The 15,782-nt window shown below is 36.4% G+C and overlaps 1 protein-coding gene across 2 annotated transcripts; it reads left to right on the top strand.

Annotated features, from left to right (window-relative positions):
• The first annotated feature begins 892 nt into the window (after positions 1 to 892).
• Positions 893 to 14,811, top strand: EDARADD (EDAR associated death domain). 2 transcript variants are annotated; one of them, XM_039352976.1, is made up of 6 exons: positions 893 to 1,086; positions 2,352 to 2,410; positions 3,756 to 3,795; positions 8,052 to 8,140; positions 11,375 to 11,423; positions 14,336 to 14,811. In XM_039352976.1, exons 1-6 carry the CDS (start codon positions 1,056 to 1,058, stop codon positions 14,710 to 14,712), a joined length of 645 nt encoding a protein of 214 aa, XP_039208910.1. In that variant the 5' UTR covers positions 893 to 1,055; the 3' UTR covers positions 14,713 to 14,811. The 2 variants fall into 2 exon arrangements, with proteins under 2 accessions (XP_039208910.1, XP_039208909.1); XM_039352975.1 differs by having other exon boundaries at positions 2,349 to 2,410.
• The last annotated feature ends 971 nt before the right edge of the window (positions 14,812 to 15,782 follow it).

The following is a 15,782-nucleotide window of genomic DNA, read 5'->3' as shown; positions in this document are numbered from 1 at the left end:
ACCTGTGTAAGCAGAAATATTTAAAATTACAAGCCCTGTAGGCAGGTATTTCAATCGCAAGCTCTAAGTATGCTCTCAAAAAGTCTATTTTTGGAAGGTTCTTATATTTCTTATAACACAGTCCTATGCTTACTGAGAACTCAACTCAGCCAGGTCAATGAGATCTTAGTCACAGATATATTTTGGGCTGCAGGCTAAGCAAAAACACTTTATAACATTATTCAGTGTAAAAGTTAATAATGATGACACTTCATATACAGGTAATCCTCAACTTACGACCACAATTGAACTCAAAATTTATGTTGCTAAGTGAGAAATTTGTTAAATGAGTTATGCCCCATTTTACGACTTTTCTCACATTTGTTAAATGAATCACTGTTCTTAAATTATAACAACAGTTAAGCTTCCCCCACTGACTTTGCTTGTCTGAAGGTCGCAACACTGCAACCGTCATAAATATGAATCAGTTGTCAAGATCTGAATGTAAGTCACGTGACTGTGAGGATGCTGCATCAGTCATAAGTGCGAAAAATGGTCATAAGTCACTTTTCTCAGTGCCGCTGTAACTTCGAAAGGTCGATAAATGAATTGTTATAAGTCGAGGACTCCCTGTACTTTTTCCATGGCTGTTTCTAACCCTGAATTTTACTCATCCAAGTGGAGAATCTATAAGTCAATTAACATACCCCTCCCTTTGCCTAGGAAAAAGGATGCTATATAATGCATTTTCCAGGTGCCACACGGTTTTTTTGAGAAGTCGCCGATCGAGGTAGGGAAAGCTTGCAAGAACACACGCTTAGGCAGAACGCCCGTGGCTTTGGGGGGTGGGGAAAGCGTATCTCCCCCGCCCCGCACAGGCTTCTTCCCCTGCTAGTTCGGGCTTTACCTGCAGCTTCCGCTCCCTTCCAAGGTTCCTCTCGTCCTACAGGAGGGGGAAGCGCAGAAGCGTCCAGCGATAACTACCTAGGAAGTAGAAGGGGCAGGGAAACGGCGGGCCGATCGCAGGTGCCAAAGCCCTCCAGCTCGCCGCGGCTTGGCCGACCTCCTCGCCCCCAATGGCTTCTCCCGCCAACGCTCTGCCCGAAGGTAAAACCCGCCTTGCCTAACTCTTCGGCAACGGGCGCGCGCGCCTCGGCGCAGAGGAACGAGAGCGGTGGGCTTGCGCGCCTCTGCGGACGGGGACCGAGGGCACCGGAAAGAGGGCCGGGCAGAGCAAGGGAGGCGGGACCCTAGAGTGGCCTTTGCAGTGCGGGGGGAGGGGGGCGGGCGGATTCCCTGGGTGGACACTGATCCTCCCATAGGCTCTGCCGAGCTGTTCTTCGTTGGCGGGATTCTGCCAAAGGCGAGTAGCTCTCCGTCTGTCGTTGGGGCTGTTATTAGTATGAATTAATATTTGCATTGCTCCTAATGTTTTTGGCAAAGGCAGCGTTCTTCTTAGAGGAAAGTCTTTGTTCCCTGCCTTGTGCGACTTGAAGCTCACATCCTCGAAATTAACCACAGCGTACAGTCGTGACAGAGGCGCCCGAATTCGATTTTGAAAGAGTCTCAATGTTCCCCTTCTTCGTATTTTGGGCTTTGTATTGAGAATGACTTTGAGCTGTCGTTTTGTTTTTTTTTAAGTCCTTTTGGAGCGCTTCTCAAAGTCTGATGAATCATTCACTCAAGTGCTAAATAAATTAAGCCCTGCAGCATCCCTCTGAAGTGAAGCAAAATTGTTATAAAAAATTGCCTTATGCTGTAATTCAACTTTATATCCTTCAGCAGGAAAAAAAATGCTACCAGTTTCCAGGAGAGTTTTGAGTATAAAAGCTTTAAACTGAGAAAAGAAGGTATTATAATTTCCACTTTTTTAGAAGGAAAATCCAGTGTTTAGTATAGGATAGCTGGCTCCCTCTTTATAGAACTTGTTGAAAACTGAAATACATAGTATAACTGAAAAGTGAATAAACAACTTAATGGTTTCAAGATGTTTTATGCTGATCTTTATATATTCAAATGGTTTAAAAGGTTAAAGTAAATTAAAACCATTTGTGAAATAAAAAAACTATAATAAAAATATTTCCTGTTTTTTATTTAATATGGCTTCTAGACTATTATTTATTGAGCAAGGTTGTTATATTTGAACTGACATGTGACCATCTGTCATGAACCTACATGTAAGAACATACAAGAGCTAGCCATTTCCTTTAGAATTTTTTACCCAATTAGGATAAACCAGGATGTGAACCCCTGTTGTGTGGTTTGCAGCAGACTGATGTGTAATTATTAAGCAATTAAAGTACAGATAAATAAATATCTCTAAAATGTTGATGAGTGTAAACGTAAGTCTCTTTTTGGTTTGTTTCCAGCAGATCAAGCAACTAAAGAACCAGTAGAAGACACTGACCCTAGCACTTTATCCTCAGAAAATGTAAGTACCACTTTTGTTGAAGTGGTTAGTTGCCCAGCTAAGCAGAGTGGGAGCTGGTTAACATTTGGATGAGGGTTACCAGAAAATGCAAGAATTGTGGACTACAATGGGAAGCTGAACAAACATCTTACTAGAAGGCATTGGCAACATTTTTTATGTTGCAAAGAAAACTACATGGATATGTCCATGAAGCTATCAGAAGCTGAGAATGATTCAAAGAAAATATTACTTTTACTAGGCCCTTAATTTACTTATTTTACTTGTTCGTTGCTATGGTATTATTGTACACAGTATTTCATACTCACAGACAAGTTAAGATGTGACAAGATACAGGCTCTGAAATAAGTCTAGGGACATGACATCATTTCCTTTGTGATCTTCCTAAATAATTGATTAGCTTGCCACACAAATAGCATCTCTCTACAGCATAGAGTGCTATGGGAGAAAATATTTAGTTAAGTTATTTCTGAGTTTCAGGGTTCTAAAAACTATAGAATTCTGCCTTTTTTGTTAATAATTAGAAAGTGTTGTAATGAGAAGTTAATGCCTATTTTATCCAGAAACATATGTCTCTATAAAGAATGAGTGATGCTAATATATTCTTCTTTTATGCAACAACCAGCTATTTTTGATGAAACTACTTGAAATGGTAACAATTAGAAACAAAGCTGTTAGTATAAATTAATCTCTGTAATCAAGAAGAAAAATGACCATAATGAATCAGTGATTCATATTTAGAATGTTCTGTTGATTCAGAGGTGGACAAATGAATTCCCTTTCTCTATAGCTTCTATTGGTTTGTGTGGATAAAAAAGAGAGAGTTGTAACAGAAAATTCAGTAGCGAGAGATGCAGTTGTAGTCATTATCCAAGATTTGTTTGAGAACCCCTGTAGTGGTTTCATTTCCACCAGTGTCATGAATCCTTAATGAAGTTGGTCCTTAAGGGTTATTTCCTTTAAAAGCATTTACTTCAAAATGTTATAAGGATGAAAGTGTTGGAAACCATTCCGTGAAAGATTTCTGAATGAAATTATCGAAGGAGGATTTGGTTCGAGATTGCCATCTTTACCGGCAGACCCATCCCAAGTGTTTCATAATTTCTGCTAAACTTTCATTTAAGGGGCTTGATAAATCTCCATTGATTCCTTATTCCTGCTTGGAACTGGAGAAATACTGTGAATTGTTGAATACTTGGCAAGCTCAATAAACAGCTAGGGGACTGCATTTGGCTCGAAAGGTTACAAATTCAGCAGAATAAAGAATTTAACAGGTCAACATAATTGGTGTGTCAAAATGTATCTAAAATAATTGTATAAATATGTTTCTTTTTTTTTGTCTGAACAGATAGAAAAATATCCTGTTCAAGATACAGCATTACCCAAAGGTAAAAATAGACAACTCCAATGACTGTTCTTATTTTTTTTTTAAACTATTGTAATATACAACTTGATTAGGTATGCCACAATAGTGAAACTATTATGTCCCTTCATAGACTTCATAATTTTCTAGAACTGATTCCAGATATAATTGCTGAAATTCCCAGCTTTTCTTAGCTCTGAGACCTTCAAAATCTTCTAAGGTCGAGAAGCCACCAACTAAGAAAATATCTTACGGTTTTCTCTCCCTGATTCATTTTCACTTTAGTAGCTCAATTCCATCACTGGAGATATAGTTTGGTCTAAAAGTTAAGGCACTAGTCTAGAAACTAGGAGATTGTGAATTCTAGTCCTGCCTTAGATATAAAAGATGACTGGATGACTTCGGGAGATAATCGACTATGTACCTTGAAGGACCCAATTTCACTGACCCATGCTACTTCTCAGAACTAAGATCAGATTTCTTCTGCTTCTCTTACCTGTAGGAGCTTCTGTTCTCATATTCTCTGGATTGAGTCAATCAGTGCCACAGTCAATGTTTTTATTAATTTAATATATTTGTAAACTTTCCTAATCATAAAATCTCTGGTGATGATAGATGTTCTCTGTCTATGTTGTCAAAATGCATATCTTATTTCATATGGTACAACATAATTTGTGATAATTGTTTCCATTTCCTCATGCTATTAAAGTCATCTGGATCACTTTTTCTATAGGAGATTCAGCAGTTTTATTTACAGGCAACACCATTACCTTTGTTTAATATAATGTTTAATCAAGCCATGCATCCTGGACCATCAAACTTCTTTCTTGCAACATACCAGCTGAGGTATGATAGCTTTCTATCTGGGCCCATCTTCCAGTTCTGATACCACTTCATGGAGTTGGTGAGACAAGTTTGTTTGAAGTTCATTATCGACATTCCATCTCATTCTCTCCCCCCTCAGAACAAGCAACCTTAATCACAGTGCACCTGAATGTAGGCAATTAGTACATTGCATTGATGTTAGAAAGCAAATTTCATTTTGTTGCAGTTATCCAAGTAATTAGATATGGGGATTATTCACTCAAAGGGTATGGATGATCTAACATTCCATTTGATGCTTGCAGATGCTTGGAATCCTGGTTTATTTACTTCAAACATTTTTTAAAAGCCTGATTCCAGATTACTCTGGATGCTGACTTATTATACCTGTCTTGCCAATTCTATTTTTGATCTACAAACGGTACATGGCATTGGTTAATTTCTGTTCCATTGATGTTGTACAATATAGAAAACTGATGGGAACTACACATTTTATTTAAGTAGTTAACTATAAACCATTTCAGTCCAAGTCAAGAAAAATACTTGTGGACCACAAGGGAAAGAAATCTGATATAGAGAACACAGTACCTATTTCACAGCAGCCTTGTTTTTTTGGCTCTACATCCATTAGGCTTATCTAACTAACATCAATGTTTCCTATAAAAGACAATAGCCTTACTGTTCTGTCATCTCCCACAGGATAAACAAAGGGCATCAGAATTATTTTCTTCTGAAGATTATATTCTCTCCAAATGGCAGGTCAATACTATGAAATACCAAGCCAGCAGCAAGACAGTTAATGGCTCTCTTCCTTGTACTTGGCTTGCTGAAGTCTGTTAGTCTTTTTCATGAAGAATTTCTCGGGACATTATGAATTGTACTTGAAAACCTTCTCTTTGATGGGAGGGTCTCATCAATGGATAGATGGATAACAGCAGCAGCAGCAAGATTAATGTAATTTCAGTCCATGCTCAAAAGGATCATCCTTAATCCAGGCCTTGCTCCTCTTGAAAGCTCTCATATTGTACACCTTATATAAGAGACAACCAGACCACAGAGATGATATTGGCCAAAATCTAAAATGTGCCAAGTTGACAATCAAACAATTTTTGTAAATAATGTTCTTTCTCCTAAACATCTGTGATGTTTACTACTGTATACATTTGTCAATTTAGGAAAACATTACAGTCCTATGAATTTCTGTGTATGATCATAGGACATACTGTATACTATACCACTGAGTTCAACACTCAACTACAAATGGGAATAATTCACTTATTCCTCATTTTCTCTGTGTGGTGCTTGGAATTTCAGGAATTCATACTCAAAGGAGCAATTATAAGGTTCCTGACATTTCTTGGTTGAGAAGAAAGATAAAGGGGGTTAACCTGCCTTGGATCTCTACAGTTAAAGTTGTTTATCAGGGCTAAGACATTTTACAAAGTCGGTTTGTGAAAGTTTTACCTCTATTTCTTTCAGAAGTAAAATATATTCTTTTACATCTCCATCAGGTGAATTCTTATGCTTTGCAGTACATGGAATTCTCCATTGAATACTATTTTTTTGCCTCATGAATCTATCCTAAGCATATGGCAGTAGTTATCTGCAAATAACCCACATTAGTAACTTGCTACCTGTGATTTAAACTTGGTTCATCTTTCAGGGCCATGTATCCCAAACTTTTGCTTTATTTCAGAGGTTGGGCCTTTTGGTGATTTTTTTGCAAGCTATGAATGCATATACATTCGTGCAATTCTTTCACCCGTAGGGAACTACTTAAGGTACTAAGTTTCTATTAATTTTATATGGCTAACTACTGAAATTGAGGGAATATATAGGAACACTGATGGCATACTTCCCGCCCAAAGTAGTTATCTACACTTCTGGAGGATTCTGTTCTGAGTCCATTCATATTTGCCATTTAAGGCGTACATGAACACTTAAAACACACTTACAAGAAAGCAATGGGTAAGCAACAACAACATGTATTTTCCCTGACATCCAGCACAGACAAATATTTGGGAATCAAGAATTAGTTGGGAGCCAAAGGATTGCATATGGATCATCTGTTTTCTTATTTCATTCTGATACCCAAAGTGTCTACAGGAGGCTAGGAGACCCTACCAAAGCAGAAATCAACACAGTGTGAAGCAATAAAGGCAGAAGGAACATAATCAGTCTCTTCATAAAGTGTAGAACTACTTTCTATCCAGGCGCATAGCACAAAATCTAGTCATAATATTTTAGATCTGATCCTAACTAATTTAACCCATTTTACTTTAAAAAGAAGGATGGTATCCAAAATCAATCATAAATAACCAATTAGTTATAAAGAACAGCAAGGGAGGAATCACTTAAAGAGAGATAATTATTCTGAAGAATTTCCATTGTCATGAAATGACAAATGAAAATATGAATGTTTATTCTGGTAAAGCAGTATTCTCTAAGGTTTTTAAATATTTTGTTTTTGTAATTATTGCTATTGTAATTTATATTTACTGAATTACCTGGAATGAAATACATGTACTAGAAGGTAGACTTAAGATCATTACTATGAAAAAGAAAATCTAACTCTTCTCTTAGTAGTATCATGTAGATATGCAGACTGAAAATTCAGGAAGTTACAATCAAACATTGGAGATCTATATTAACTTTCCTGATCTGGGCATTTCCAGATGTTTGGACTTAAAGCTCCCAAAATTACTCAGACAGCATGACAATTTCTTGGAGTAAATTCCAATTGAGGCAAATTTGAGGAAGATTGATCTTTATCAGCAGCAATTTCGTTTTTGTCTTCTTTCCCCTCTTTCTCTTCTCTTTCTGCTATACTTAGACCTGAAACTATTCTGGATTTTATGAAAGTTACTGTTGTATACGGACACACCCAGGCAATTTAAAAGATCTGGCTTTGTTCTTGTACTTATTAATGATAACTGGATATTCAGAAATGAGCCAGTGAAATGTTACATGATATTTCAGATAAATGTTATCATTAATAATTATTGCAATTCATATGGGATCCAGTTTGTAAAATGATGATTTTAATGTAATTGATTGGTGATTGGCAGGCAAGTGTGACATGTGGAATGGTTGGAAGAGGGATATATGGTATTTTATTTCAGAGAAAAGAAGATTAACATAATAGAGACTAGCAATTCCTCACTTACTCTGTATATACACAGGCTTTCATTCATTACATCCTTTCTGTAAGCCTATTTGATAATGTGCCCACAGGTTAGTTCCTTCTGCAATCTTAGATATGTAAAACTTTAATCAAGTCATCAGTGTTTATGCTAAATTTTATGAATGGAACAGTATGCCTGTATTACAGCTTTCTCTCTTGCCATGATACATTACTTGAATTGGCACCATAACCTTTCGGAATTACAGAATCTTTTTGGAAATACTTTGATCAAGAGGTCTGAACTTGACTAACATTGCAGAATATTTGCCTTGTAGATGAAGAATACCAAACAGAAAAAGTTACTTTGGAAATTTCATCCATTAACATTACAAGCCTAACGTCAGATTCTGGCCTGATACACCAGGTAATTGAAACATTATTAATCCTATTAGAATATCTGTCAATATTATTTATTGTTATTTATCAACATTAAGACTTTTTACTCTTGTTCCCCAGTTTACTGTAAATCAGTGCTGAAAGTTTTATTTCAAATTCGGGTGCAAGCTGGAAAGAGGGTAGAAATAGCCATGAAAATAATCCTGCATTTTAGATACTCTTTGCCTTCAGTGAAGGAAAGGCATACTACAGTTTGGCCCCTTGTTATCTTCAGAATCATCTACTTCATGTAGAATCTGCCTGACTTATACTATCAATTATCCTGGGTACCCATCCTGAAAGAAATCGGGGGGGGGGAGGGGGAGGGGAGGGCTGGGAATCAAGGTAGATTTTCTCATAGTAAATCCTCCTTCTCAGATAGCTTGCCCCAAAGTTAGGTATGCACCTAACAAATGATAGAAGACTAGAAAACAGTCTTTAAGAGAGAGTTCAGACTTAAAAAAATGGCAACTGCAGGATTTTTAAATTAGTTTTTAATTGCTTTGTTTATTACTTCTTGGTTTTATGGGTGGATTTTCTTATTGTATTAATGATTTATCCCATATGCTGTAAACTGTGTAGAACAGGAAGAGTAGGTGACAAGAGTAGATGACATTTTAGTAAACAAATATCCAGAGAGGTCCTTAATTAAGAACTTAACAGGTAGAAGATTCATGTGATAGTAAGAAGTCCTTGAGGAAATGTAAGCTTAGGAATGAAATTTTTGCACACAAAAGCTGTCCATGGAAAAGAATTGCAGTCCACAAATTTCTTGCAGCAACTTATTGACCGCGTTCATACATCTTCATATGCCACAAGCTAATTGAAACAACATGTTGATAAAGCCACAATTGTATGGGTTCAGCATTTTGCTCCAAGCCAAGAGCAATCACCATATTATAGATTAGCACTAGAAAGAAAACAAGCTGCTTTGATTCCTAGTTATTTTACTTAACATCTTTTTGGCTGTATTTTGAGTCAAGCATTGCAAATTCTTATTCTGGCTGCAATCTCTTCTTTCTTTTCCCTTAAGAAATGAAATTAATTTCTCCATACAAATGTTTTCCTCTACATAGATGTGCAGAATCCATACTTTACCTTTAGGCAATACTGGATTTTCTCATCTTCCCGCACATGTGAGACAAATTTGTAGTTTTGTCTGGTCTTGCAATTTATTAAGAGGTATTTCTTTAACAAAATTGTTAAATGTAATGCTTTATAGTTAGCAATCTTTCAATACAATTGTACCTTAGATGGTGTATACTGTCCAAAAACAGATATTAATTTGGCTTTGTTTGTCAAATGGTTTTTATTATCGAACTGAATAAAAATTAAGAAAATTTTGGATGCATCTGGTAAAAATTATAATTCTCAGACAAATAGAAACTTTATTTTATAATTATTGCTTAGTTTAGTTACCTTTGCAATCTGTGCAAAGTGAACAAGCTGCAGCGTAGGCTTTTTTTCTTCTGGAAATGTTAGAGTTATTGAAATAATCTAATATTTTCTCTTTTGTCTGCATGAAGTAATACTGTTTAAGTCTTAAGATTGAAAATAAAGTGAATATATTACAGTGTTAACTCTGTATTATATTCCTGGCTCTGTAATTTGTGTTATTGCTTCTTCTCTGTTTTCCTGATATCCCCTCTTTAATTCTGGCCCTGCATTTCCATATTTCACACTATCATGTTGCCAGAAGAATGATTCTCAGATTGACAAATTCTAATTTCATGGATCCCCAGCAACCTTGCCAGGTCCCAGGTGGGGGATCACAATGCCCTTTTAACTTCTCTCTCATCAAATCATTCCCCTTCCTGTGCTAACTTTGCCAGCTGAATCATCACTACAATTCTAATTCAATATTATGTTTAAATCTAAATAATCTATACTTTATTTGTTGAAGTAAATCTCAAGTAAATAAGCTCTTTACTTTGCTTTAATTTTATTTTTCATATTGTATTTTAGACTTTGTCAATGACCATGCTCATTTTGGGTCTTTGTCTCACTCTGTTTTGAGGTAAAGCTCTAATCAGTGGAACAACTTGCCTCCAGAAGTTGTGGGTACTCCAACACTGGAGGTTTTTAAGAAGTGATTGGACAACTATTTGTCTGAAATGGTATAAGGTTTCCTGCCTGAGCAGGGGGTTGGACTAGAAGACCTCCAGTGTCCTTTCCAAATCAGTTACTCTGTTATTCTTCATGCCATTTAAAGACTGAAGTGGATGGGAACCTTTATAATTATTTATAGACCTGATATGTAAGGGGAAGAGAACATATTATTTTTTGATATATCTTTCAGCCAGTATGGATTTTTTTATGTTTAATGTTAGAACCACAAGATTTGTTTGTACACAACATGACATCCTGCTTTGTTGGAGCCAAATGTCACCTAGAGTTAAGCAGTACTGATGAAAATAAAAAGAAAATATGTAACACTGAAAGAAAAAAGAGGAAAAAACATCCCATTCCATGTGTAATATTTCAGAGAACTAGGCATAAATTTTGCAATATTTAGCGTAGAAACAGAAGAAACAATAAGCCTGGTACAATTAAACACAAAATATAAATGGTTTTAAGTTGAAGGTGTTGGGTTTCTCCCTGTCTCCTTTCTGAAATTGTGATCAAGCTCAAAAGGCAGATTAGGCATTGTGTGCATGGTTGTCATGGTCTTGCCACATAAATTATCCATGTGGCTTCTTTGGAATGGATGTACTAATGCGGTTAAGTGTTGGTAAGTAAAAGTGTCTGGTTACAGCATATTATATAACTACATATTTTACATGTATTTGCATGCACAGTTTATGATCTGTTCCAGAGTGCTTTGTGATACTCTCAGGTGAATGACGCTATACAAAAGCCAACTGTACTTTGCTGAAAATATCTCAAGGGAAAAACCCCATCTGCTTTCATCTTTAAAACTGCAGTAAGAGCGGGAGGGGGGAATCTCTTCATCTAAACTTGTTGGTTTTTTGTAACAGCAAAAGCATCTGCTGCTGATTTTTCAAATCTATTTTACCATGATAAAATCTTCCTGAACTCAGGAATTAAGTGCCTCTCTTTTATGATAATCTTCCTCTATAGAAATACAGCTTATTCAAAGTATTTAGTTTTTTTTAATGGTTTAACCTTTCCAATCTTGAGAGATTTTTCTAGATTCAAGCTGTATAATTTGTTAAATTAAATTCATATCATGACATTAACGCAACGCTGTATTTATTTGTAGCCAGAAGAAGACGATGACACTCAAAGTAGTGCGGGTGATTCACCTAGAGGTAACATTCTGTACATTTCCAAAATGTATTTACTGCCTGATTCCAGGTTTTTTTTTGTTCTAAATAGGATAATTGGAATTATTACTGTAGAAAGAAATAGTCTTTCATTGGATCCTTTTATTTCAACATCTCTATGCTCTGATGATATAGGGCAGGGGTAACAAACTGCTGGCCCTTGGGCCGGACGCGTCACGAGGAAATAACATCCACCCCATTGCCGGCAATGGGGAAAAAGCTCCAATACATCATGTGACGTTGCGAGTTTGACATGTATGATATAGGGAAATGCTTTTAAGAAAATGCTTGATGATTGCATGATAGTGAGGAAGTTGTCATGTGAAGCCCATATGCACAACATTGAGATTGGATTCATTTGTCCATATAAGAGGAAGACAATATGAGGCGGAACTCGTTAACAAAGTTTGGTATTATTGTATTTCATTTATGTGCATAAGGCCAAATATGGTCCCCAAAAGCCTTAGGTGTGGTCTCTGAAACAGTTCCTGAAGTTATCATGAAACTGTTTAATGTCTAAATTTGAATTGTATTTGAATGCAGTTTATTGTCTACTCCAGAGTGTGCTGTGATATTCTCAGGTGAATGATGCTATGTAAAAGCCAACTATAGTTTACTAAAAATATCTCAGGGGAAATTGTGAGTTAAAATTTAATGAAACAGAAGATGACTTTTAAAAAAAAAATACTTAAGTAATTAGGTTAACTAAATGTAATTTGTTGAATTTAGTTCTCATTAAATTAATTTACATATATACTATGCTATTCCCTTTTGGTTGAGCAACATGCAAAATACAGCAAAATAATGTAAAGTAGCAACTAAAGAAAAGAATTGAAAGAGATAATGAGAAGGAAAAAAAATCTAACTATATGCATTTACATCACCGCTATTCACTATACCTCCCCATATTTTTGCATGTTTACAATCTTTACTTTAATGACAGTCTTCAACCACAATTATATACCATTTTGTATATAGCACTATACATAATCTTTCCTTCTTTAAACGTCTCACTTGTCTTCTTTTGAGGATGTTTTTTCAACGTAACCCCCTATTCTTTCTCTCTATATAATCAAATCATCTCTGTGGTTTCTTTCATGCTGATCAATCATTATAAGTACACATTCATTCACTTTCCCTTTTTTCATGATTCTATTCTTGTTCAACCTATACACTTCTTAAATATCTCGTTCCCACTGCATTCAGTTTTTGTGTCTTTTCCCTGTTCTCAATTCCATATAAAGTTGCATATCCTGCTGTATGAGAAAATTATAGTGGCATCAGGCCAATTTGGCCCAGGTGCACTTTTCACACATACATTTATCAATTTGCATACTGCTCCTTAATCTAATCACAGTACTTTAACATATCTCCAGTTCTACCATCTATACCCATAGTCTTACAGTTTTTAAACATTTTCATTGCATTTAGGGCTCCTCATTATTTTTCAATTTATATTCAATTTAAATTTATAGCATTCATTTTAATCCTATTCTACAACATACCAGTTCAAATCTCTAAAGCATTCCCTCGCTTCGCTTTCATTCCAAGTCATTTCATCATTTTTATTCTTAGTTCCATTCATTCTGCTGCTTATTGTCATCAAAATCACCTTGCATTTTCTTTGACATCATAACTGTTCCTTGCATTTTTTAACTACATTCTTTGCAATTTCCTTTTTCTTTATATACAATTTATACAACATCTTTCACACTCATTTGTTGCATAAGTCATTTTGTTACATGATTTTTTTTTCTTCACAGTTTTTTTCACATCTTTGTTCCACCAAGCCTCCTTGTTCATACTTCCTGTTATAACTTATACTTGGGTCTCCAAATCGCCTCATAATTTTTCCTGTACAGTACGCTCTCAATTCATTTCCACCATTCATTCATATCATCTTAGTAATATCTTCTCCTAGATACCTTCTTTCCTAGTTTCAGGCAGACCCATACTCATGACTGCTTACTCTTCTTATATTTCAAGTTACAGTACAGGTAGTCCTTGACTTACAACTGCAATTAAGCCCAAGATTTCTGTTCTGAAAAGGGGCATTTGTTAAATGGGTTTTGCCCCATTTTACAACCTTTCTTGCCACAGTTGTTAAGCGAATCATTGCAGTGGTTTAGTTGGCAATAGAGTTGTTAAGTGAATCTGGCTTCCCCTTTGACTTTGCTTGTCAGAAGGTCTCAAAAGGTGATTGCATGACCCCAAGACACGACAACTGTTATAAATATGAGTCAGTTGCCAAGCGTCTGAATTTTGATCATGTGACCATGGGGATACTGCAACAGTCGTAAGTGTGAAAAAGCCATAACTCACTTTTTTAATGCTGTTGTAACTTCAAGTGGTCATTAAACAAACTGTTGTAAGTCGAGGACTACCTGTACCATGATCATCAACAGATAAGCTCATCTGCTCATCACTGCTTTGGTTGACTGAAGTTTTAATGTAATGCTTAGTAAAACAGGTTACCGGCCTTATTTTTACCTACTGTGCTTAGTGGCACAAACCTCCAAAAGCCAAATATAGAGGATAGCTTAATGTTGTTATATAGGAGTTTCACATACCTGTTGCTCTTTGTGTAGTACATCAGTGTCCTCTTTAGCTGGGGGAGCACATAGCAACCAATGATTCAATGCAGATATAGTGAGCCAATTTTATAACCAGAATATCATTTCAAATGGGAAACTGTAGTTTAAGAAACAAGAAAGATTTCTTTATGGACATGCAACAAGAGGAAGTAAGGGAGGGAGAATGAGGAAACGAATTAGAATACAGTTAAGTCTAAATCATCATAATATATTGAACAAGGCTCATTACATCTGTACCATGTCATAGAACTTTTATCTACCAGAAAACAGCGGAATAACTCCCTAATATAACTGTAATTCTAGCTTTGAAGAAATCATGTACAGAAGATTGCTCTTGCTCTTTGTGTACATCTCACCAGCCAATCATCAGTGACCTACTAAATGATGAGGACTTGCTGTATATGATGCGGATCAAATTGGATCCATCCCACCCAACAGTGAAAAACTGGAGAAACTTTGCAAGCAAATGGGGAATGACTTACGATGAGTTGTGTTTCCTGGAACAGAAACAACAGAGTCCCACCTTGGAATTTTTGTTACGGAACAGTGACAGAACTGTGGAGCAATTGATTGATCTCTGTAAATTATATCAAAGAGTTGATATTGAGAAAATACTACAGAAGTGGGTAGAGAAGGAATGGCCAAAAAGAGGCCATGGGGCCTATCAGAAAAACTTATAAAGAAGAAAAAATGACAATGGTGGGAAACCAAGAATAATGGGGTTTGGTTGACTTTACTTCTGGTATACACATATACATATATATATATATATATATATATATATATATATATATATATATATATATATTTTCTGAGGTTTTCGCGGGTGTTTGTATGTAGGTCTTTGGTTATTCGGGTTTTCTCCCGCGTAAAATTGGAAGTGTCTTGGCGACGTTTCAACAAAGTCTCATTCGTCATCTTCAGGCTGGTGTTTTTGGCTTCGTGCTTCTAGGAGCAATGTGTGATCGTAGCTATTTCTTCCTTTTAACTGCCAGTGGGAGTATGAACTGATTGGATGGGAGCTTGGCACCCACCATGAAGATGAAGCACGATCACGAACACGAAGCCAAACAACAGCAACGCAGCTCACCATCTCAAATCCCCCTGCAACTCAGATTAACCCTAGCACAACAAAGCCCCCACCCAAACAGAACACTCCCCCATCCAATCAGAGCACAGCCAAGCCCCTAACCAATCAGAACATACCTCCAGCCAATCAGAACACAGCCAAACTCCCATCCAATGAGTTCATACCCCCACTGGCAGTTAAAGGGAAGAAACAGCTATGATCACACATTGCTCCTAGAAGCACGAAGCCGAAAACACCAGCCTGAAGATGACGAATTATATATATATAAAGCATGCTATAGAGGATAATTGCATAATCTGTTACTTCTGTTTAGCAGTCTTTCTCCTGTATTTCTCTCTGGCTGGAAATTGTATAAAAATTAAAAATAGGAGGGAAAAAGGAGGTCCTCTTCAAGGAATAATCCAAGCCTGTACCTGTGCACTTAGTTTTGTTCCACCCATTTCCATGTTGCAACTCAGAACTGGGATATTCTCATATGACTGCATCTGGAAGGGAGAACCTTTATACTCAAAAGATATACATGAACAGTTCAGAAATAAACCATACAGTTTGAATTATACACTATAAGAATATAGTATCAGAAGTTGGCATTGTTGGGCATCTTTCAAGAGGGCCAATTCTAGCCATTTTGGCACCCTAAGCAAAGTCATATTGTGGCAC

This window comes from Crotalus tigris, unplaced genomic scaffold (genome assembly GCF_016545835.1).
Source record: "Crotalus tigris isolate CLP2741 ecotype Arizona unplaced genomic scaffold, ASM1654583v1 scf7180000018486.1709376, whole genome shotgun sequence".
Taxonomy (NCBI): Eukaryota; Metazoa; Chordata; class Lepidosauria; order Squamata; family Viperidae; genus Crotalus; species Crotalus tigris.
The sequence above is the reverse complement of the archived record's forward strand: the minus strand, read 5'-3'. Positions and strand labels throughout refer to the sequence as shown.

What these genes read in the sequence shown, in the direction of transcription:
- EDARADD (XM_039352975.1), top strand. Translation starts at nt 1,056, where the DNA reads ATGGCTTCTCCCGCCAACGCTCTGCCCGAAG. An exon ending in CGCCAACGCTCTGCCCGAAG is followed by an intron (nt 1,087 to 2,348) that starts GTAAAACCCGCC and finishes GTTTGTTTCCAG; the next exon opens with CAGATCAAGCAACTAAAGAA. An exon ending in GCACTTTATCCTCAGAAAAT is followed by an intron (nt 2,411 to 3,755) that starts GTAAGTACCACT and finishes TTGTCTGAACAG; the next exon opens with ATAGAAAAATATCCTGTTCA.